Below are 23,065 nucleotides of genomic sequence, written 5' to 3'. Positions count from 1 at the left end.
TTTGTATTGTGGTCGTTATCTATGTTTTTGGTTGGTATTATGTTTATATGGTTGTTTTTGTTGGTTGGTTGTTATTATGGTTATTAATAATACGATCTATAGTTGAAATCTGAGCCTAAATAAAAAGAAAAAGCAAGTGATTAGGTTCATGAGCAATCTAATTACTTATTCGTTTAAAACGCTATATAAAATAAAGTTTATTATTAATTTGCTAGACAGAGCGGTGAACATTATTATGCATAACACAAAGATAACGAAATCTGTGTACGCTGTAAGGTTTTTACTTCTTAAACTTTTAAAATACACGTTTCGAACAAAAAGAAATCCTCTTCCTGGTATAGTACTGTATGTATAGCAAACCAGCACGTCTTTTTTCTCCAATCAGAGGGGTGTCAGATGGTGTCAGCCAATCACCATTCTGAAGCCCTACCATAATCTCTGGTATGGGGAGACCCCAGAATTCTGTCCCATAGTTTAGACAGATGATAGATACTTTTATTGATCCCGTGAGGGAAATAAAGTAAATCATTTTCATTTTAGGAAATTATTAAACGCTCGGTTAAAAGCAAAGGAGATTGTCTGTTATAGTGGACATAAAAACAAGAGTTCGCTGGCATTATATCCTAGAAGACACAGACCAGGAGAATGCCCGCAATGTAAAAGAAAATGGCAGATGAACTGGGCGTTTGCCCAGCGTAGTTATAGTGGACATAAAAACAAGAGTTCGCTGACATTATATAATTATACGAATTACACGAATATAATTATATCTTATTAATTTCTTGAGATACGTGATTGTTTATATACTGTATAAACTTAAACATATACTGTATGTTTAAGTTCCAAAATTAATATCGTTTATGGACTTCACACGCGTTGCAGTATGCTCCTATTCTTTTTATGCTCAGGCACTAATATTTCCCTTCTGCTTCCCTTCTGCTTTGTGTAAGGATGGTATCAAAAGCAATCTTTAGTGGTGAGAAAGCTGTGCTCAATGTATTTAAGGGACTTAAAAGTAAAAGGAGATGCTTCATATTGCTTGACTAATTTTAAAAACTAAGTTATAAATGCAGACGCTCCCTCGGTGCCGCGCTGGGTGTAAATATCAAAATACTGTAACAGAACAGGGGCTCTGGCAGGCGCCCTTGCCGCATTAGGTCAGCCCCCAACCGCCGGGGGCTCAAACCCGGGACTCCCGCGTCTCTCTGCAGTGACCTAGCCCCGTGAGCTAAGGCGAGATCTCTCTACAGCCCAGTAGCTGTAGTCCTGCTATCACAGGGAAGGGCGGTGACGTCACCTGCTCTGGTACGCCGGCTCTTACACAGTGCCTGTCGGCCGTAAGCGTTACGATATACATACCCAACACTGCTTGTACCCATCTGTCATGCAAATAAAACACCTTGAATTGAATTGAACTGAGGGAGAGAGGGGGGAAGGGGAGAGACATAGCCGGGACTCAAGGCAAATAAGATACTTATGGGTACACAGGCGTTTGCACGTATAGTTAAGTTATAGTTAACGTATGAAACGTTTGCACGTATAGTTAAGTTATTACTTGGTTTTCAAAGTGCAATGAAATACAATATTGTTGTTGTTGCTGTTCTGGTTGTTTTTATCCTGTAAAGCGTTTTGAGAAGCCACCTTTAAAGGCGATATATACTGTAAAAGCGCTGATTCTTATGGAATGTGGATTCAATTTTTTTTTTTTATCGCGTATCTAAGGAAATCTCAGTTTAACTTTGTTCATGAACAAACAGTGGCATGTTACATTATTATTAGTTTTTTTGTTAACAAGACTCGCCAGCTAATGTGAATCGAAACCTATCTTTCTAGCTTTTAAAGTCGTGCGATGTTTAAACCACAATTCAACTAGAGAAAAAAAGACCTGACTGACAAGATTTAAGATGTGGCTGTCAATGTTGGATTAAAAAAAACACATTGCCCGACGTTTGTTTCATTGCTTGAAAAATAACTTTATTTCAAGAGACTGGAGGTAATTCAAGTGTTTTTTTTAACTTCCTGAAAAACAACTAATAGTTTAACTATATGTGCAAACGTTTTATGATATGTCGCTGTTGTGAATGTCTGTGGACATGTGCTGGCTGGACAGGAGGCTCCACTGTACACAGAGAGGGGCGGGAGGAGGGGACAAGCCGATACATACTCTTAGAGTTTGATTAATAGGGAATATAATACAAAAATATAGTACTAAAAATAGGATACACTCTACAGACATTTACAACGGCGACTGTCAGAAGATAGGACACAGCGGCTCAGGCACCCGCTGAATGGAAAAGGGGCACTTTAATGTTCTGTATGGCTAATACTGAAGCCAATACTAGCTCAATACCCTCAATGGGCTTTGACGTGCTAATGCGTTGGTTTAACAGTCCGGGTGTGGCAAGCTTCCAATGTCAGCTCGACTCGATTGGAAGACAATGAATGTATTTTAGCCCTAAATGAATTAATAGCAAACATGGTTTACATAAAATACATTTTTCCAAGAAAGTTTATAATAATACGATCTATAGTTGAAATCTGAACCTAAATATAAAGGAAAAGCATTTTCAGAGAGCAATCATGCTGTGTTTATGTAGAAAGAGCAATTAGGTTTATGAGCAATCTAATTACCTATTCGCTTAAAACACTATATAAAATAAAGTTTATTAAGAGATGAATGATCAGTGTCGCAGTTTAAATAATTTTTGTAGGAGGGCTTGGACAGATTCCAAGTGCATTTTTGCAATTTACGTTGCATTGTCCAATGTTCTGTTGTAATATAGGCTAGAATACAGTTAGTCTAAGCTTTATCAGCTTATTTAAAATAAATTTCTTGAATCCCCGGCGGAACACACTCCATAGGAATCAGCGCTTTTATACAGTATATCGCCTTTAAACAAATATATTTAAACATGCGTTTACGATTTAAATCAAAACGCGATTCAAATCAATATAAATGTTTATTTTGTAACGCATAGGTGACTATTCATTGTTATTAAAAAGACTTAAATTCGATCATGTTGTGATATTTCGAAATATAAATTTGTTTGGTGCGAGTGAGGTTTTATTTAATCTCTGACCAAGGGAAACGTTTCATTTTTTCAAAGAAATGTTTGTTAAAAAATAAAGTCATAGTTCCATAGGATTCAATCACTGACCATGTGACATGGGAGTCAGGAAACTAACACACAGCGCCACCAGATTTAATAACACAATAAAAACGCTATAAAATAATGTGACTAGGCACAGAACAAGTTTACAACACAGTACAATAATAAATGCTGACCACGACTTTAGAAGCATAAATTACCTTACACTCAATTTAAACACAAGCTGTCTTTCTGTATGAACCTCTAAGCTGGTTCATACAGAAATGTAGAAATGCATTAGCCTGATTATGATTAAAAAACACATAATTAAACATGTGTTTGCGATTTAAAGCAGAACACGATTTAAATCAATATAAATGTTTATATTGTAACGCATACTGTCCAGCCTCCATTTCTCTATAAAAATTTACTCTGTTGCACACACACACACAATAGAAGCAGGAACCGCTGTCAGAAGGGAAGAAGGTGACTATTCATTGTTATCAAAAATGACTTAAAATCGATCATGTTGTGATATTCTGAAATATAAAAGTCAATTGATTGTCCATAATATCGCTATTCTATTTTTTCGAAGAAATGTTTGTTAAAAGAAAAGTCCAGCACCAGCTGGACTTGAACACACAACCTGTGAGTTGTTAGTCAGGCACATAGACCAGTAGGCTACAGGACAACTCACATGAAGAGGGAGGCGAAACAGCCCTACACAGCCCTGTCGCAGTACACGAATATAATCATATCGTTATTAAATTCTTTAGATACGCGATTCCATATTATATTGGCAGAAAAGCTTAAAACTACCACTTTTTCACACGCTATTTCACATGCTAGTTAAATACTTCGATGCTTAAAATCGTTAGGGAGAAATGGAATACCGGTGTGTATTTTTCCTTTAAAGTACCGATTCCTGGAATCTGACTGGCTGACACCCTTCTGAAGTGGTTCCATAAAATCTGGTATACGGAAAAGAAAGAGTTGATAAATTAAAATGTCTTTTAATACACTCTTTGCTGTGCTCTTGAGGATCCTTGTGATATTTTGAGCTCTAGTTGAATGATAATTGTCGCATTTTAAATCATTTTCGTAGTTAGAAATTATGAAACGCCCAGTTAAAAGCAAGGAAGTTTTTATGCCCGTTGAAGTAAAACAAAATGCCTGACAAAGTATGGCTTGAACAGATTCCAAGTGCTTGTACAAATGTGCTAAAGAAATTATACTTTGAGTATACAGCTTGTCCAAAGCCATCCATTATTAATACTATTAGTAATATCTTCAGTAAAGGCTTTGATGCATAAATATTTCTGATAAAGGTAGGTTGTGTCTTGCTTTCATAAAATATACCAACATTTTAATGACTGATGATTAACATGCTGTAATACACAGTTCAAAATTAAAGGGTCAAATGCTGTACATGAGAGGTTAAGCTCCCCCTGGCGGTTTTACAAGGTGACGCCGGATAGTTTCCGGCAGAGCGTCAAATGATGCGCGATTAACCACGTGACACTGCGTGATACCGCGTGATACCGCGACACGCCCACCAGGGTATGCCGCGAAATACCTCACCCATTTTGAATGGCTGCATCTGTACCTCCTGACACCCATAGTGTAAAACACAGAATCCATAATGCCTGGTAAGAAGTCATGGTTGTCAGTAATTGGAGTAAGAAGCCAAGTATATAAATATATTTTTCATAATAAAAATCTCAAATAAAATTGCTTCCTAATTGTTTGTTCCTGAATTTAGCATTATAAAGAAATATACATAATTTCAATGTGGATTAAAATAGTTCAATGTGTTTACAATATGCTAAAATTATAAAATTATTAAAAATTGTTCCTTATATACAGTTTATCTGGCAGAGTAATGTAACTCTCTAAAACTATGTGGATGTAAAACAGAATGAAAATATAAAAGTAATGTAAAACATTTGGATCTAAACATGAAAGAAGCATGTTGCACTCACAAGATATAATAATAAACTATTTACTGTACCCAACATGGTCATTTTGTTTTGTAAAATAGACCTTCTTTCTTTTATTAATTTAATGTTTAACATTCTGTAACATACAGTAGAAAATGAATAAAAGTCTAATCTCTATACAACTTAAATTCTATCATTGGAAAATGTTTGTCTCAAGGGGCTCAGTATTGAGTGGAATTCAAAACCAGGCATTTTCTGGCAACAGTCCAAATGCTTCCACATGCCATGTTAGGCTTTCAGTGCTCCACCTGGCGGTTTTACAAAACAGTGCTATCCTACACCACAATATAAAAAAGGGTGGTGTGCTATGTTGCACTGAGGTGTGTTCACTGCAAATTGCTGCATTATCCTGTTTGCATTCTGAATGGCTGGATCTGTATATATTAACAGAGATGTTCTTAGTTATGTACCAAAAGCAAAAAAAAATGTGAACAGAAAGGTTTTATAAAGCATAATCTTTGGTCTGAAAATGATTATTTAGAGTTAAGTAGAGTGACCTCTACTTACAATAGTAATATCACAGGAAATTGTAAATACAAAATTTAGATATTTACTATTATTTTATGTAAACCACTCCGTCAAGCTGTTTTTGACAATAAGTGTCTGCCCACAGAACAGTGTAGAACACCAGTTATATACCCTTCTAGGATGAATTAATGTGTTCTTTCTTATTTACAGGGAGAAAGAAAAACTTAAGAAAGAAATAACGACCTTAACACCAAAATCCAAAGAAGTAAAAGAATTAAGAATCATGATGACTGGGCAGATCAAGGCTGGAAAGTCCAGTTACATCAATACAATTGATTCTGCGTTACAAGGTCATTTGTCAAGCCGGGCTTTGGCTGGTGAAGATGAACACAGTTTTACCAAGAAGGTTAGTAGCCATTTAGAGGGTGTGTTGAATGGAATAATATATTTAAATTCTTTAGAAATTATTTGCAATGCTGATAAACATACGGGTAATTTAGTTATGATAGTATATAGCAAACTCTACATTGTCTTGGCACTATTAATGTCTGGATTATTCCTGACTATTAATGTCATGGATTGTAACGCCTAAATGCAGGAACTGCTTTTTTGGTGTCGATGTAGCAATTATGAGGATGCTAAGACCCTTTTTTTCTTGCAACAGGATCTTTTTTCTCTTTTTTTCAGTGCACTCATGGACAGTTATCCTAATGTGCATAATATCCCAGTTATTTACAGTATTTCAGTCTTCCATCTACATAAAAAGTATTCCTAAAGCTAAAACAATTTCTATGATTGCCTACTCAACATACAGAACAGATGATACAACTAGTATCAAGTACAAGAACCCCATTGACCCCAGTTACCAGAACCAAATGTCCCAAAAGAACAATCCAGTATTTTTATTCTCCATAATCAGCTCTGGTTGGTGGCCTGGTGTGCCTCCTTACACCACAGCAAAGAAAAGATGTAGTTTCAGACTTGGTCAATAGTAGGATGCAAACCTCTTTGAAGTACTATGTATTTTGACAACACTACAACTAAATAGAGTTTCAGATTTCAAGATTTTTTATTTGCCATATACAAGTGTATTGTGATGCTTACTCATTCAGCTGTACATAGTAACAGTGAAAGAAAAATTAAAAAATAGATACAAATGACAAACAGACAATGGACATTACAATACATTTAGACATTAGATGTTATAATACAGCCAAGACAGGACATAGTGCAGACAGTCCAGTACTTTGAAGTGCAAGTGCTAATTTGTGCAGTAGTCTAAACTTAGCAGTTTATGATATGTTATTTTTTAAATCAGTTCCTGAAGAGAGAATATGAAAAGAGCAAATGTAGAAATCTGTTTAAGGTTTCCAATAAGTCTCCATAATGGCTAAATTGAAGCCAAAACAAAGGCATCTGTCCATGAAGACCTGAAGTGAGATGATCTAGTCTTTTAGTACTATGGTATTAACTATACGGACCTTTAAAAGTGCAACACACTGATGCCCATTTATCTGTGTAGTGGGGATAATTCTCTCAGAATTTATAATTTAGCTTTTCTGTCTTTTCTGTTCAGTTTAATAAATTCAGAGTAGAGGACTGTGCAAATGGAGAAGGAGATGGATTTCTCCCTTTTGTTATCTATGACATCATGGGAACAGATAGAATTGTGAAACATCCTGATGACTTCATGAGTGCGGTGAATGGCCATATAAAAGATGGATACAAGGTAAGTTGTACTGACAATGCATCACCATTCCATCCCATAACTGCTTTCGGATAATCTTCAGTTTAAACACTAGCCTCTTTAGACAGACGGCTTGGAGAGGAATCAGAAGTGAGGCACATTAGCAAGTATCAAGTCTAGAATGGTAAAAAGCAGGTAATTCAAGTGGAGCTCTGGATGATCACTGGCACAAAACTCTGTCTCTGTAATATTGACAAACAGTCCGATTGTACTGTACAGATGCAGCCATTCAAAATGGGTGGGGTATGCCGCGGCATACCCCGGTGGGCGTGTCGCGGTGTCACGCAGCGTCACGCAGTGTCACGTGGTTAATCGCGCGTCATTTGATGCTCTGCCAGAAACTATCTAGCGTCACCTTGTAAAACCGCCAGGGGGAGCTTAACCTCTCATGTACAACATTTGAGCTTTTAATTTTGAACTGTGTATTACAGCATGTTAATCATCAGTCATTAAAATGTTGGTATATTTTATGAAAGCAAGATTGCTCAGTTGGACAAAAGTACACAACCTACCTTTATCAGAAATATTTATGCATCAAAGCCTTTACTGAAGATATTACTAATAGTATTAATAATGGATGGCTTTGGACAAGCTGTATACTCAAAGTATAATTTCTTTAGCACATTTGTACAAGCACTTGGAATCTGTTCAAGCCATACTTTGTCAGGCATTTTGTTTTACTTCAACGGGCATAAAAACTTCCTTGCTTTTAACTGGGCGTTTCATAATTTCTAACTACGAAAATGATTTAAAATGCGACAATTATCATTCAACTAGAGCTCAAAATATCACAAGGATCCTCAAGAGCACAGCAAAGAGTGTATTAAAAGACATTTTAATTTATCAACTCTTTCTTTTCCGTATACCAGATTTTATGGAACCACTTCAGAAGGGTGTCAGCCAGTCAGATTCCAGGAATCGGTACTTTAAAGGAAAAATACACACCGGTATTCCATTTCTCCCTAACGATTTTAAGCATCGAAGTATTTAACTAGCATGTGAAATAGCGTGTGAAAAAGTGGTAGTTTTAAGCTTTTCTGCCAATATAATATGGAATCGCGTATCTAAAGAATTTAATAACGATATGATTATATTCGTGTACTGCGACAGGGCTGTGTAGGGCTGTTTCGCCTCCCTGTTCATGCGAGTTTCCCTGTAGCCTACTGGTCTACGTGCCTGATTAACAACTTGCAGGTTGTGTGTTCAAATCCAGCTGGTGCTGGACTTTTCTTTTAACAAACATTTCTTTGAAAAAATAGAATAGCGATATTATGGACAATCAATTGACTTTTATATTTCAAAATATCGCAACATGATCGATTCTAAGTCATTTTTGATAACAATGAATAGTCACTTTCTTCCCTTCTGACAATGGTTCCTGCTTCTATTGTGTGTGTGTGCAATAGAGTAAATGTTTATAGAGACATGGAGGCTGGACAGTATGCGTTACAATATAAACATTTATATTGATTTAAATCGTGTTCTGATTTCAATCGCAAACGCGTGTTTAATTATGTGTGTTTTAATCATAATCAGGCTAATGCATTTCTACATTTCTGTATGAACCAGCCTAGAGGTTCATACAGAAAGACAGCTTGTGTTTAAATTGAGTGTAAGGTAATTTATGCTTCTAAAGTCATGGTCAGCATTTATTATTGTACTGTGCTGTAAACTTGTTCTGTGCCTAGTCACATTATTTTATAGCGTTTTTATTGTGTTATTAAATCCGGTGGCGCTGTGTGTTAGTTTCCTGACTCCCATGTCACATGGTCTGTGATTGAATCCCATGGAACTATGACTTTATTTTTTAACAAACATTTCTTTGAAAAAATGAAACGTTTCCCTTGGTCAGAGATTAAATAAAACCTCACTTGCACCAAACAAATTTATATTTCGAAATATCACAACATGATCGAATTTAAGTCTTTTTAATAACAATGAATAGTCACCTATGCGTTACAAAATAAACATTTATATTGATTTGAATCGCGTTTTGGTTTAAATCGTAAACGCGTGTTTAAATATATGTGTTTAAAGGCGATATACTGTATAAAAGCGCTGATTCTTATGGAGTGTGTTCCGCCGGGGATTCAAAAAAATTATTTTAAATAAGCTGATAAAGCTTAGACTAACTGTATTCTAGACAGTATTACAACAGAACATTGGATAATGCAACGTAAATTGCAAAAATGCACTTGGAATCTGTCCAAGCCCTCCTACAAAAGTTATTTAAACTGCGACACTGATCATTCATCTCTAAATAAACTTTATTTTATATAGCGTTTTAAGGGAATAGGTAATTAGATTGCTCATAAACCTAATCGCCTTTTCTACATAAACACAGCGTGATTGCTCTCTGAAAATGCTTTTCCTTTATATTTAGGCTCAGATTTCAACTATAGATCGTATTATTATAAACTTTCTTGGAAAAATATATTTTATGTAAACCATGTTTGCTATTAATTCATTTAGGGCTAAAATATGTTCATTGTCTTCCAATCGAGTCGAGCTGACATTGGAAGCTTGCCACACCCGGACTGTTAAACCAACGCATTAGCACGTCAAAGCCCATTGAGGGTATTGAGCTAGTATTGGCTTCAGTATTAGCCATACAGAACATTAAAGTGCCCCTTTTCCATTCAGCGGGTGCCTGAGCCGCTGTGTCCTATCTTCTGACAGTCGCCGTTGTAAATGTCTGTAGAGTGTATCTTATTTTTAGTACTATATTTTTGTATTATATTCCCTATTAATCAAACTCTAAGAGTATGTATCGGCTTGTCCCCTCCTCCCGCCCCTCTCTGTGTACAGTGGAGCCTCCTGTCCAGCCAGCACATGTCCACAGACATTCACAACAGCGACATATCATAAAACGTTTGCACATATAGTTAAATTATTAGTTGTTTTTCAGGAAGTTAAAAAAAACACTTGAATTACTTATCCAGTCTCTCGAAATAAAGTTATTTTTCAAGCAATGCAACAAACGTCGGGCAATGTGTTTTTTTTAATCCAACATTGACAGCCACATCTTAAATCTTGTCAGTCAGGTCTTTTTTTCTCTAGTTGAATTGTGGTTTACACATCGCACGACTTTAAAGGCTAGAAAGATAGGTTTCGATTCACATTAGCTGGCGAACCTTGTTAACAAAAAAACTAATAATAATGTAACATGCCACTGTTTGTTCATGAACAAAGTTAAACTGAGATTTCCTTAGATACGCGATTAAAAAAACAATTAAAAAAAATTTGAATCCCCGGCGGAACACATTCCATAAGAATCAGCGCTTTTACAGTATATATCGCCTTTAAAGGTGGCTTTTCACAACACTTTACAGGATAAAAACAACAAGAACAGCAACAACAGCAATATTGTATTTCATTGCACTTTGAAAACCAAGTAATAACTTAACTATACGTGCAAACGTTTCATATGTTGCTGTTGTGAATGCCTGTGGAGTGTATCTTATTTCCCTTGCGTCCTGGTTATCTCGCCCTCCCCCCCTCTCTCCCTCAATTCAATTCAATTCAAGGTGTTTTATTTGCATGACAGATGGGTACAATCAGTGTTGGTTATGTATATTTTGATATTTACACCCGGCGCGGCACAGAGGGAGCGTCTGCATTTATAACTTAGTTTTTAAAATTAGTCAAGGAATATGAAGCATCTCCTTTTACTTTTAAGTCCCTTAAAAACATTGAGCACAGCTTTCTCACCACTTAAGATTGCTTTTTGATACCATCCTTACACAAAGCAGAAACTTTCCGATGACTTGTGGGAAAGATTTCAGATTTTAATCGTCTTTAATTTTGTTATGTTATACGTTTTAGGAACGTTTCATCTAAACAAACACCACAAAACTATTCTCGATTGTATTTCTGAATGTTATGTTACACCCACAGTAGTTCACTGCTTTAAATACATCGAATTAAGAAAGTTATGTGTAGCAATTGAAGTGGAAATCTAATAAGTAAATTGATTCTTAAAAATGTAGAGAGCTTTGAAAAAATATATTGGTGCTTTTAGATAATATATTTCAAGGATGTAACTGCTGTGCTACAGTGCGTGCAGAATTTTAGAAAACAGTTCGTCAACAAAGTACACTGTTTAGGTTAGTTTAGAAGACAATGTACCAAAACAATATATGCTGTCTGGGTCATTAGAATTAGCTGAAAGTAACTGATAAGCTTTGAATAACAAATCTAGTTTTTCTTCTCTCGCTCTATGATGTAATCTGTTTTCTCTTAGAGAAAGGGGAAGTTTTAGAAGGGACCAAGTGCTGAACTTTTTTACAGCGCAACGTCTTATAAAAACCCTGTACTGCTTGTAACAAATTGAGTCTCTGGTTGCACTTTGCGAAGTGGCAGCAGGGCTCCCAATATTGCAATATTGAAATAAAGACCTTACTCAGGTGAGAACTCTCTCTTGTGGCTTCCTTGATAGTTATATTTCCATGACACACTTTAGATCTTTTTTTCTGAACCAGGGAAAATCTATTCATGTTTCTCTATAACAATAATAAAAAACTTTATTTTACATATCACCTTTAAAAGTGGCATCTCAAAGCAATACAGTAGATCGAAAAACAGTTAAAAGGGACCAAAGTAAATACCAGACAAACGCAAACGCGTTTTTAATAAAATGCTTTTATTCATTCAGCAGAGAGTGAGAGGGACATCCAGCAGAGAGTGACACACACACCGGTTTCCATTGACAAAATTGTTTTTTTTCAATTCCTCTTGTCTAACAGGAATGTTTTGTTTGTGGACAGACTGTTAGACTAGAGGAAAAGAGCGCCTCCTTCTATGAAGCATTTCGTTGATCCGATCACAAATTCTTTTCCAGTCGCACGAAGTAAGGGTAAATTTACACCATACCGATGAGCTAATGCCAGGGACAGACACCATTTCCTTTTTCTGATCACTCGCTTTCTGGATACACATCTCACCTGTCCTGTTCTTTGTTTTCCTGGTTTGCTGATTATGCCTGCTGCAGTCCACTCCTACCCTCACACCTAAAGAATACTATTTTAAATTTCTTGGCACAGTTCATTAACCCTTGTATGTGCTGTCCGCCCCCAAAATGCAATTTAGAGGAGACACCCAAATCAACGTAACATGCCACAGTTTGTGCATGAACAGGGTTATACTGCCTATTCCCTTCGATACCCGATTAAAAAAAAAAATGTTTTGAATCACCGGCGGAACCGGGCATCCATATGAATCAAGTAACAGGTTTATTCCATGCTGAAAAAAGATCCGGGGGGATCATTGCGTGGTACAGAGCGGAGCTCAATCAATTCTTATGGAATGTGCATTCACAACAGCAACATATGAAACGTTTGCACATATAGTTAAGTTATTACTTGGTTTTCAAAGTGCAATGAAATACAATATTGCTGTTGTTGCTGTTCTTGTTGTTTTTATCCTGTAAAGCGTTTTGAAAAGCCACCTTTAAAGGCGATATATACTGTAAAAGCGCTGATTCTTATGGAATGTGTTCCGCCGGGGATTCAAATTTTTTTAAATTGTTTTTTTAATCGCGTATCTAAGGAAATCTCAGTTTAACTTTGTTCTAATGTGCTAATGTGAATCGAAACCTATCTTTCTAGCCTTTAAAGTCGTGCGATGTGTAAACCACAATTCAACTAGAGAAAAAAAGACCTGACTGACAAGATTTAAGATGTGGCTGTCAATGTTGGATTAAAAAAAACACATTGCCCGACATTTGTTGCATTGCTTGAAAAATAACTTCGAGAGACTGGATAAGTAATTCAAGTGTTTTTTTTAACTTCCTGAAAAACAACTAATAATTTAACTATATGTGCAAACGTTTTGTGATATGTCGCTGTTGTGAATGTCTGTGGACATGTGCTGGCTGGACAGGAGGCTCCACTGTACACAGAGAGGGGCGGGAGGAGGGGACAAGCCGATACATACTCTTAGAGTTTGATTAATAGGGAATATAATACAAAAATATAGTACTAAAAATAAGATACACTCTACAGACATTCACAACGGCGACTGTCGGAAGATAGGACACAGCGGCTCAGGCACCCGCTGAATGGAAAAGGGGCACTTTAATGTTCTGTATGGCTAATACTAAAGCCAATACTGGCTCAATACCCTCAATGGGCTTTGACGTGCTAATGCGTTGGTTTAACAGTCCGGGTGTGGCAAGCTTCCAATGTCAACTCGACTCGATTGGAAGACAATGAACGTATTTTAGCCCTAAATGAATTAATAGCAAACATGGTTTACATAAAATATATTTTTCCAAGAAAGTTTATAATAATACGATCTATAGTTGAAATCTGAGCCTAAATATAAAGGAAAAGCATTTTCAGAGAGCAATCACGCTGTGTTTATGTAGAAAAGGCGATTAGGTTTATGAGCAATCTAATTACCTATTCGCTTAAAACGTTATATAAAATAAAGTTTATTTAGAGATGAATGATCAGTGTCGCAGTTTAAATAACTTTTGTAGGAGGGCTTGGACAGATTCCAAGTGCATTTTTGCAATTTACGTTGCATTGTCCAATGTTCTGTTGTAATACATGGCCAGCAGCCATGTCACCCTGCAACTCACAACTGGCAACCCACTGAAGCTAAGCAGGTGTGAGCCTGGTCAGTACCTGGATGGGAGACCTCCTGGGAAAAACTAAGGTTGCTGCTGGAAGAGGTGTTAGTGGGGCCAGCAGGGGGCGCTCAGCCTGTGGTCCACGTGGGTCCTAATGCCCCAGTATAGTGATGGGGACACTATACTGTAAACAGGTGCCGTCCTTCGGATGAGACGTAAAACCGAGGTCCTGACTCTCTGTGGTCATTAAAAATCCCAGGGCGTTTCTCGAAAAGAGTAGGGGTGTAACCCCGGCGTCCTGGCCAAATTTCCCATTGGCCTTAACCAATCATGGCCTCCTAATAATCCCCATCTATGAATTGGCTTCATTACTCTCTGCTCTCCTCCCCACTAATAGCTGATGTGTGGTGAGCGTTCTGGCGCACTATGGCTGCTGTCACATCATCCAGGTGGATGCTGCACATTGGTGGTGGTGGAGGGGAGACCCCATTACCTGTAAAGCACTTTGAGTGGAGTGTCCAGAAAAGCGCTATATAAGTGTAAGCAATTATTAATTATTATTATTATTAGAATACAGTTAGTCTAAGCTTTATCAGCTTATTTAAAATAATTTTTTTGAATCCCCGGCGGAACACACTCCATAAGAATCAGCGCTTTTATACAGTATATCGCCTTTAAACACATATATTTAAACACGCGTTTACGATTTAAACCAAAACGCGATTCAAATCAATATAAATGTTTATTTTGTAACGCATAGGTGACTATTCATTGTTATTAAAAAGACTTAAATTCGATCATGTTGTGATATTTCGAAATATAAATTTGTTTGGTGCGAGTGAGGTTTTATTTAATCTCTGACCAAGGGAAACGTTTCATTTTTTCAAAGAAATGTTTGTTAAAAAATAAAGTCATAGTTCCATGGGATTCAATCACAGACCATGTGACATGGGAGTCAGGAAACTAACACACAGCGCCACCGGATTTAATAACACAATAAAAATGCTATAAAATAATGTGACTAGGCACAGAACAAGTTTACAGCACAGTACAATAATAAATGCTGACCATGACTTTAGAAGCATAAATTACCTTACACTCAATTTAAACACAAGCTGTCTTTCTGTATGAACCTCTAGGCTGGTTCATACAGAAATGTAGAAATGCATTAGCCTGATTATGATTAAAACACACATAATTAAACACGCGTTTGCGAATGAAATCAGAACACGATTTAAATCAATATAAATGTTTATATTGTAACGCATACTGTCCAGCCTCCATGTCTCTATAAAAATTTACTCTATTGCACACACACACAATAGAAGCAGGAACCATTGTCAGAAGGGAAGAAAGTGACTATTCATTGTTATCAAAAATGACTTAGAATCGATCATGTTGCGATATTTTGAAATATAAAAGTCAATTGATTGTCCATAATATCGCTATTCTATTTTTTCGAAGAAATGTTTGTTAAAAGAAAAGTCCAGCACCAGCTGGATTTGAACACACAACCTGCGAGTTGTTAATCGGGCACGTAGACCAGTAGGCTACAGGCGAACTTACATGAACAGGGAGGCGAAACAGCCCTACACAGCCCTGTCGCAGTACATGAATATAATCATATCGTTATTAAATTCTTTCGATACGCGATTCCATATTATATTCCCTATTTATCAAATTCTAAAAGTATGCTTGTTGACTCCGGTATCTCTTTAGTTAAAGACTTCGATGCTTAAAATGTTTAGGTAGAAATGGAATACTGGTGTGTATTTTTTATTTAAAGTACCGAGACCAGCCATATACTGTATGTTTATGTTCCAAAATTAATATCATTTATGGCCTTCACACGCGTTACAGTATGCTCCTATTCTTTTTATGCTCAGCTACTAAGATTTCCCTTCAGTGGTAAAATTCAATATCTACAATGGGCACAGTAAAGACGTTTACTGTAAGTCTTTCTACGACAGACCAACGGACCACGAGTGCCCCTGTCGGTCAACCAATCACGTACCGCGGTACCCCGCGTCATCTTGCGTCATGATGTGCGACACCGCATCCAATTACCTGCGGTACGTGTCTGTACCGCTCACTTTGAATGGCTGCATCTGTATGTTTGTATGACTGCTGTAAGCATAACATGCAGTGCTTTTGGGGTGTGTGCTACAACAGCACAATCATTAACATACTGGAGCTCAAGTACATATTCTGATTTTAGCTTATTGGCAGTTTGGAATCTCCTGATATTAAAGATGGTCTTGTCCAACCAAAAGTTAAAAAATACCCCACTCTCTACAATCATACCTGCCGGAGTTGTGTAACTCACAGGCAGAAGATGTTAAATAGGACTGGTGCAAGCACACTATCTTCAGGAAGCTCTTCAGTGATGGTGGCAATAAGTCAGTGAAGCATGACCATTGCCAGACCTTTGCCAGCAGCTGATAGCAGAGCTATTTTCCTGCTGTTGCCCCAAATTGATCTGTCACCCTTGTTCTGATAAAAGCTAATGTTTTCATCCCTCCATTGATGTGGAATGCATCCTTGTCTCCACAATGAAGTGATGAAGGGTTCTGATGGAAACATAACCTCCAATTTTCAAAATTAAAATGGGATGAAGTCAGATTCAGGAGTTGTTTTAATTTTTGTAAGACTTGATGGCAGAGTAGACCTCAGAGAAGGTCGGTGGGAGATCAAGACCCTGGATGGTGGGCAAGACTTGAAGATCTTCTAAAATTGAGACATTGACCAGGTTTTGATTGTTTAAGACTGCTTGGAAATGTTTGCTCTACATCCGTACTATTTTTCTTTCAACCTTTATTAAAATAGATCAATCTGCGCTCCTAATAGGAGAGAGATGGCCATGGATGGTTTTCAATGTGTTATAGAAGTCAGCATGTCATATTTGTCCACGTGCTTCTGTATTTCATGTGCCTTGGATATCCAATACTCATTTTGAAATTGTTGCAGGAAGTTCTGTACATTTCTCCTCCGTTCTTCTTACTTTTTTCTGAGAACCTCAGAAGTGGGTTGTAATCCTTGTGCATGGCACCTAGTAGGTTGAAGATGTTCTTTGACTTATCATCAAATCAGTCTTGATGTTTCGTTCTACTATAGAGCCCTCTTCAGTTTAGGTTTTCAAGAATGCTGCATGTTGGTTCGTACCTCCACTTCTCGTATGCCACAAAAACACAATCACTGCAAAATGTAGTTGTTGTTTTTTTCTTGGAAGAGCTCTTTCTAGGCGATCAGATGTCCCAACCTTCATTCTGAGCTTAGCTATGATCATCCTATGATCTATCTAGCACACTGCCCCTCTCATGGCTTGTGTGAAAAGAACATGTTTCATATCAGGGAGCCTAACAATGATGTAATCTATAAAATAGCATGGGTGCATCCATTTGTATTTATTTTTCATTTGAAAGATGATGCTTTGTGTTACTTACTGTTGTAACAGACAAATAAGTTCTGGACCCCGAGATGAAGTTAAACAGATGAGTTTTATTGCATGCAAGGAACAATAAAACCCAAGTATTGTAAAAAAGTGCTGGTACAAAACATCCAGTTTATATAGCTCTTTTCTGCCGCTTCTGATGTAGTTCATTACTATGGTAATGGGGGGAGGTCACGGTATTTGGCCAGTTCACAGACTTTGGTCACTCTTAATGGTCAGTGTTAGTTTCCCTTCCCTGGCGGGTTTCCTAGCTGGCATCTGGAATCCTTATCAGTTATCCCCCTTTCCTGCCATAACTCTAGCCTGTTACTTAGAAGTCCAGTCCTCATGCAGAAAGGACTCAGTTAACCCCTTCTTCATATCTTGTATCTTTCTTCATTCACCTATTTTGCCTATTTTTTTTACACAAACAATGTCAGGGCAGATCTTTCTTTTCTAGGTGTACCGGCATGCATTACCATGACATTGTGAGTCCCACGGTTACAGCAAGATGTGATTAATGTCTTTGTACAAGTGATGGTTACAATTCTACATATAAACAATACTAATCCTACAAATAAATATTGTAATAAAGTTCCACCCCAGGAGCCAAACGCAGACCTCAGCCATGTGGAGATCTATCATCAGAATCTTAGAATAGCATTATAGACCCAACTCTGATTATTATCTGTGGTTGATAGATATGACAACTCCAGCAATGTATTGATACCATATTCTCCAGTAATGTTCCTCAAGCCTAACAAGCACGCTGTTGGCCCACGTTAGGAAGCATCAGACACAGAAACGGTAACAATATCTTTCTTTCTGTTCACTCAGTCTCTGGTGCAGTGGCTCGGTGACAGTGCGCTGCGTGGATCCAGCAATCTCAGCCTGTCACTCAGATGGCAGTCAGTAGATGGTAGATGGCAGATGGTCGGTAGTCAGTAACAATTGATATGGTCCCTCCCCAGCAGGGTTGCAACGTCTGGCAGGTTATCTCTTCTTCACCCACACCCACTCGCCAGGTATCTGGTCATGTCTTCCCTCTACTGGAGGTCGCCAAACGTCCAGCACCTGTTCACAAGCCCTGTGCACCGTTTCAGTTAACAACCTATAATACTGTAACAGCGAATTAGCAAACTCAACAATCCGTTACCCCAAATTTGGCCTTCCAGGGAGTTTCTTTGGTTGCCCATGATGATCTCAAATGGGCTTAGTCTCACAGCTCCGTTTGATCCAACCCGTAGACTGCAAAGGGCCGCAGGTAGAGCATCTACCCATGGTGTTCCTTCAGTTGATATTTCATCAGTCGGTCTTTCAGAGATCAATTCGTTCCACTATGCCTGCAGACTGTGGGTGACGGGTATAATGTAACTTCCACCTCACTCCCAGTGAGGCAATTACAGCCTTACACACCTTCCCAGTGTAGTATGTCCCTAGATCAGTATTCAAGTGACAGTGCAGAATGCACCACGGAATTATCTTCGTCATCAAATGTTTGAGAGTTACAGAGGTAGTGGCCTCAGCCCACCAGGAGAACAGATTCACCATCATTAAGAGTCCAGTGTTCTCTTTACATATTGGCAAGCTATAATAGTCAATTTTCCAGTACATGACAGGTCCCTCAGGGGCTGGCTTTCTGAGCCATCACACCCGCACCTGAGCTGTAGTTGAGTTCCTTTGCCAAGCATCACATTGAAATACAACATCAGTGTCTGCTGCTTTAAACACAGTCCCTACCCAGTTTCAGGACAATTGGCGCACCATTTGTCTCACACCCGGGTATCTGACAGCATGAATTTGTCGGGCTACAAAGGGCATTAGGCTGTGAGGGCATGCAGGGTGTCCGTTGTGCTTGCGACCCCCCATACTCCATGATCATGCAGCCCCACATTCTTTTCTAACTATGTCTATTTCTCTGCTTTAGAGGCTTCAGCCTGAATGTCCTGTAGCTGACCCTTTTCACCAACAGAGATTTCACAGGGGTCTCAGACTCATTGTCTCCCAGGGCTGTTCACCTGGCATCTGCATCTGATTAAGTTATTCCCTCAAGTTACTGGAATTATTTCTTTATTGTGTTATTTACACTTTACCACAGCTACTCCAGTCAGCAGCTGCAAAAGCTTCTAACTGTTCAGAGACAAACCCAGCATTCTTAACTGGAGTCCCTGCCGTAGTGAGAGAATCCTATTTCTCCACAGCCCTCCAGAATTGTGGCATACATACATCAAATACATACAGTATATAAATATAAATTGTTCACGTTTTACTTTAGCAATCTTCAATCAGTGCTCTAAATTGGCTTGCTGCGCTGAGGCAGTGGAGGGACATTTTTCCAGTCTTTAGCATGTCACATTCTGTCGTAACAGCTCAGCCTGTTCTTTGTTCTCCCTCATGCACCAGAGAGACCCATCAGTAAACAGTATTACATCTTCTTAAATCTTCACGGTCCCCCACCCTTTGGCTACAGCATCTAATGGTCCCGAATCGTATCCCACCGGGGTGCCTACCTCCATGCTCCTGCGTCAGCACAGCTGCCCAGAACCCATTTTCCACCCTTACAGGTTTCCTCATCAGAGGAAGCACTCAGAATATCATCAACATACTGAGTGATCACAGAGGTCAGTTGAAGCCACGTGATACCCTGTTCTGTATAGTCATTCCTTGTAATGCTCAATAACATCCCAGCCCAGCCCAATAGATCTGGGATGGAACCACCCACATTCGGGTGATAAATGCACGTAAGTGTTAAAATCAATGTTAAAATCTGGTACTCAGCAAGTAAAACTTGCTGCCCCAGTACTCCTGTGGCCTCCTGCCATCTCCCCATATATAGTACTCTATAGCACACTGTTGAACAGTGAAGTGAGACAAGCATGACAGTAGTGCTCCAGTATCCCATAACAGAGAAACCGACACACCATTAACAGTACATTTTAGGTTTAACTCATTTTGCGCACTGGACTGGGACAGACTTAGGGAGGCTACAAGGTATTTACCAATCTAATTTTTAATGTAAACAGATCTCTCAGTTGAACCACAGGGCAGGTCCCTGCTTCCTTCATCCTGCATGCGCTTTCTGCAGTTTCTCTTGTAAATGCGTGTATATTTTTGTTCACACTAATTGTAAACCGGAGATTTCCCCCAGTCAGCCTGTCTCTTTTGTTTCTGAGATTTGTTTCTGAGATTTATCCAATTTCTATGGAATACACCCCATGTGAACTGCTCGCACCTTTGTGTACATATTTCTCCCAATTTTTCAGTAGAGATTATCTAGTTCTGCAAATTTCACAATGTTATCCACCAGTCATGATTCTAAAAACAGTGTTTCAGTGATATCTGGTTTTGAGACATTCGAATAAATCCAGCTTTTGTTTTCAACTATTTCAACTAATTATATATAAATACAAAAACTGTTTATCTAACTCATTTAGGTCCACCTGTACTATACTTATACTTTTCAGACGGTCTTATATTTCCCAGTCTCTTTAAGTTGCTTTTCATCATTTGCTTTCATCAAGTCTCTTTAGTTAAGTCTCTAGCCAGTCCGGCTGGCTAAACACACTCGCACCGCCATTTACTATATGAAAACTCACAGTTACGCACTGCGCTCTTTTACACACTGTAAGATGACCGTGGGGAAGGGTCATCCAGGGCAGGTATTTCAGGAACGATCTGCTCAATATTTTTTTATTTATAAAAGTATAAATCACAATACAATCATTCTACTATACACAAAAATAACCAGATTTACACATTTTTAACACTTGTCAGTCACTAATACCATCAACCCCTCCCACTTATCTTTTGCACCGTGATACTTCCATCTTTGAATATCCATCTTTATCCTCCTCTTAAGTTCATTACAAATTTCCCAATAGAAATCTTTGGCTCTTCTCTTAGTTTTGTTCTTCATCTGCATACATCTTGCTGACCACAGGGTAAATTTAATGATATTATTAGCCAGAGGATCCAGTCTACTGACTGTTTCCTCTCCGTCCCCTTCCATGCATGCATAATAATGTCATATGACAACATGAACCCAGACTGGACCCCAGTCAGTAAAGGTCCACATTCACGCCACACTCGTCTCGCAGTCACACAATCCCAAAACACATGTTTAACAGATTCATCCTTCTCACAACTCACATACGGACAGGTCTTAACCTTAGTTAGCTTATGCTTGTACATTGTCTGCTTCAATGGTAGTCTGTTCCACACACATAACCAGTTAAGATCTTTCAAATGATTATCTAAGCCCTTTGGTTGAGTCCTTTTCCAGTGCTCCTTATTCTTCCCCAACACTGCACAATCTGATTTTACGTTTACGAGATTGTATAGAGCTTTGTGTTGACAACATACTGACACCTCCTTTCCCTCTGGGTGTTTCATTAGCCATCTCTTGGCATGAACATAATGCTGGGGCAAAATTTCAGCCTTAGGAATCCGATCTGCTCAATATTTTTTTTTTATTTATAAAAGTATAAATCACAATACAATCATTCTACTATATACAAAAATAACCAAATTTACACATTTTTAACTCTCGTTAGTCACTAAAACCATCAACCCCTTCCACTTATCCTTTGCACCGTGCTACTTCCATCTTTGAATATCCATCTTTATCCTCCTCTTAAGTTCATTACAAATTTCCCAATAGAAGTCTTTGACTCTTCTCTTAGTTTTGTTCTTTATCTGCATACATCTTGCTGACCACAGGGTAAATTTCGATCTGCTCAATATACTCGACTTAGACCAGATGGAAAGGGCTTAGTCCGGAAAACAACGAGACACAGGTGTGTCTCATCAGGAAACAAAATATATATGCCCTGGAAACAGTGAGCCAGCGCGGAAGCCAGTAGGTGAATGCGTTTTTGGAGGAGATAGTAGTATTCGGTTGGTGTTGGTACAGATTTAAGGATAATGGAAAATGGAAGAAAATAAAGGATTACAGTTTACGGTTTGTGATTTGGATACGGCGCGGATTTGTGGAACTTTACGGACTTTGGAACTCAGACTGGATCATGGATTGGCTTGGAAGACGGACGAACTGGAGAAATGGAGAAAAACTCCAAAATTAAAGAGAAGTGTGGTGTGAGTACTTTTGTCTCTATTACATAAACCTCTCCCCCGGAGGCACCACAACACACACACACGTACGTAGATGCCGGCACACAAATTCATAAGACACATACACATCAAGAATATATTTTTTCTCTTTGTGCTACAACGCACTGTATTTTATTTAATTTCTACATACATCTCTTTTTTTTTAACAGCGTAACTTCTCATTAACTCGACATCAATTATTCCACTATCCGTCTATTTTTTTTTTTTTAGTCCTGCTAAGACCAAACAACGTCTGACAGTCTGTAGCACTTTTTCAGGTTTCGATCCTCCTGGACAGCCTCTTTTTGCTTTTGTTCAAACTCTTCTTTGTAGCGAGTATAGTATCTTTTCTTTTATTTCTTTCTTTCGTTTTTTTCTCCTGTAAACACACTTTCTTTTTTATCACATCCTGATTTCTCTTTCACGTTTATCTCATTTATCTGCCACCACTGGTGTCAGCCGCACACCAGGGCTTCAGCTACATCCTTGTGCTTATACCGATACTCATACGTTTTATTACAGGCATCTTCGCCCAAAACTCCCTCTGACAAACTCAGCTTCTTCCTATATTTTCCTCCTTTTCCGTCAACATACACTTGTCCGATACATAACCGGACACTTCCACTACTTTCTCAAACACCCAGTTAG

General features: G+C 38.2%; 1 protein-coding gene across 3 annotated transcripts in view; it reads left to right on the top strand.

Moving 5' to 3' along the window:
• The window catches only part of LOC148646936 (interferon-induced protein 44-like), a 222,119-nt gene that overhangs the window by 182,907 nt on the left and 16,147 nt on the right, over positions 1-23,065 (top strand). For all 3 annotated transcript variants that reach the window (XM_088608987.1, XM_088608985.1, XM_088608986.1), the window contains 2 exons: positions 5,768-5,963; positions 7,134-7,286. In XM_088608987.1, the coding sequence (XP_088465113.1) occupies positions 5,841-5,963; positions 7,134-7,286 (276 nt within the window). In that variant the 5' untranslated portion in view covers positions 5,768-5,840. The remainder of the gene's footprint in view (positions 1-5,767; positions 5,964-7,133; positions 7,287-23,065) is intronic.

This window comes from Lepisosteus platostomus, chromosome 16 (assembly GCF_059453375.1).
Source record: "Lepisosteus platostomus isolate fLepPlt1 chromosome 16, fLepPlt1.hap1, whole genome shotgun sequence".
Lineage (NCBI taxonomy): Eukaryota > Metazoa > Chordata > Actinopteri > Semionotiformes > Lepisosteidae > Lepisosteus > Lepisosteus platostomus.
This window is presented reverse-complemented; position numbering and strand designations above follow the sequence as displayed.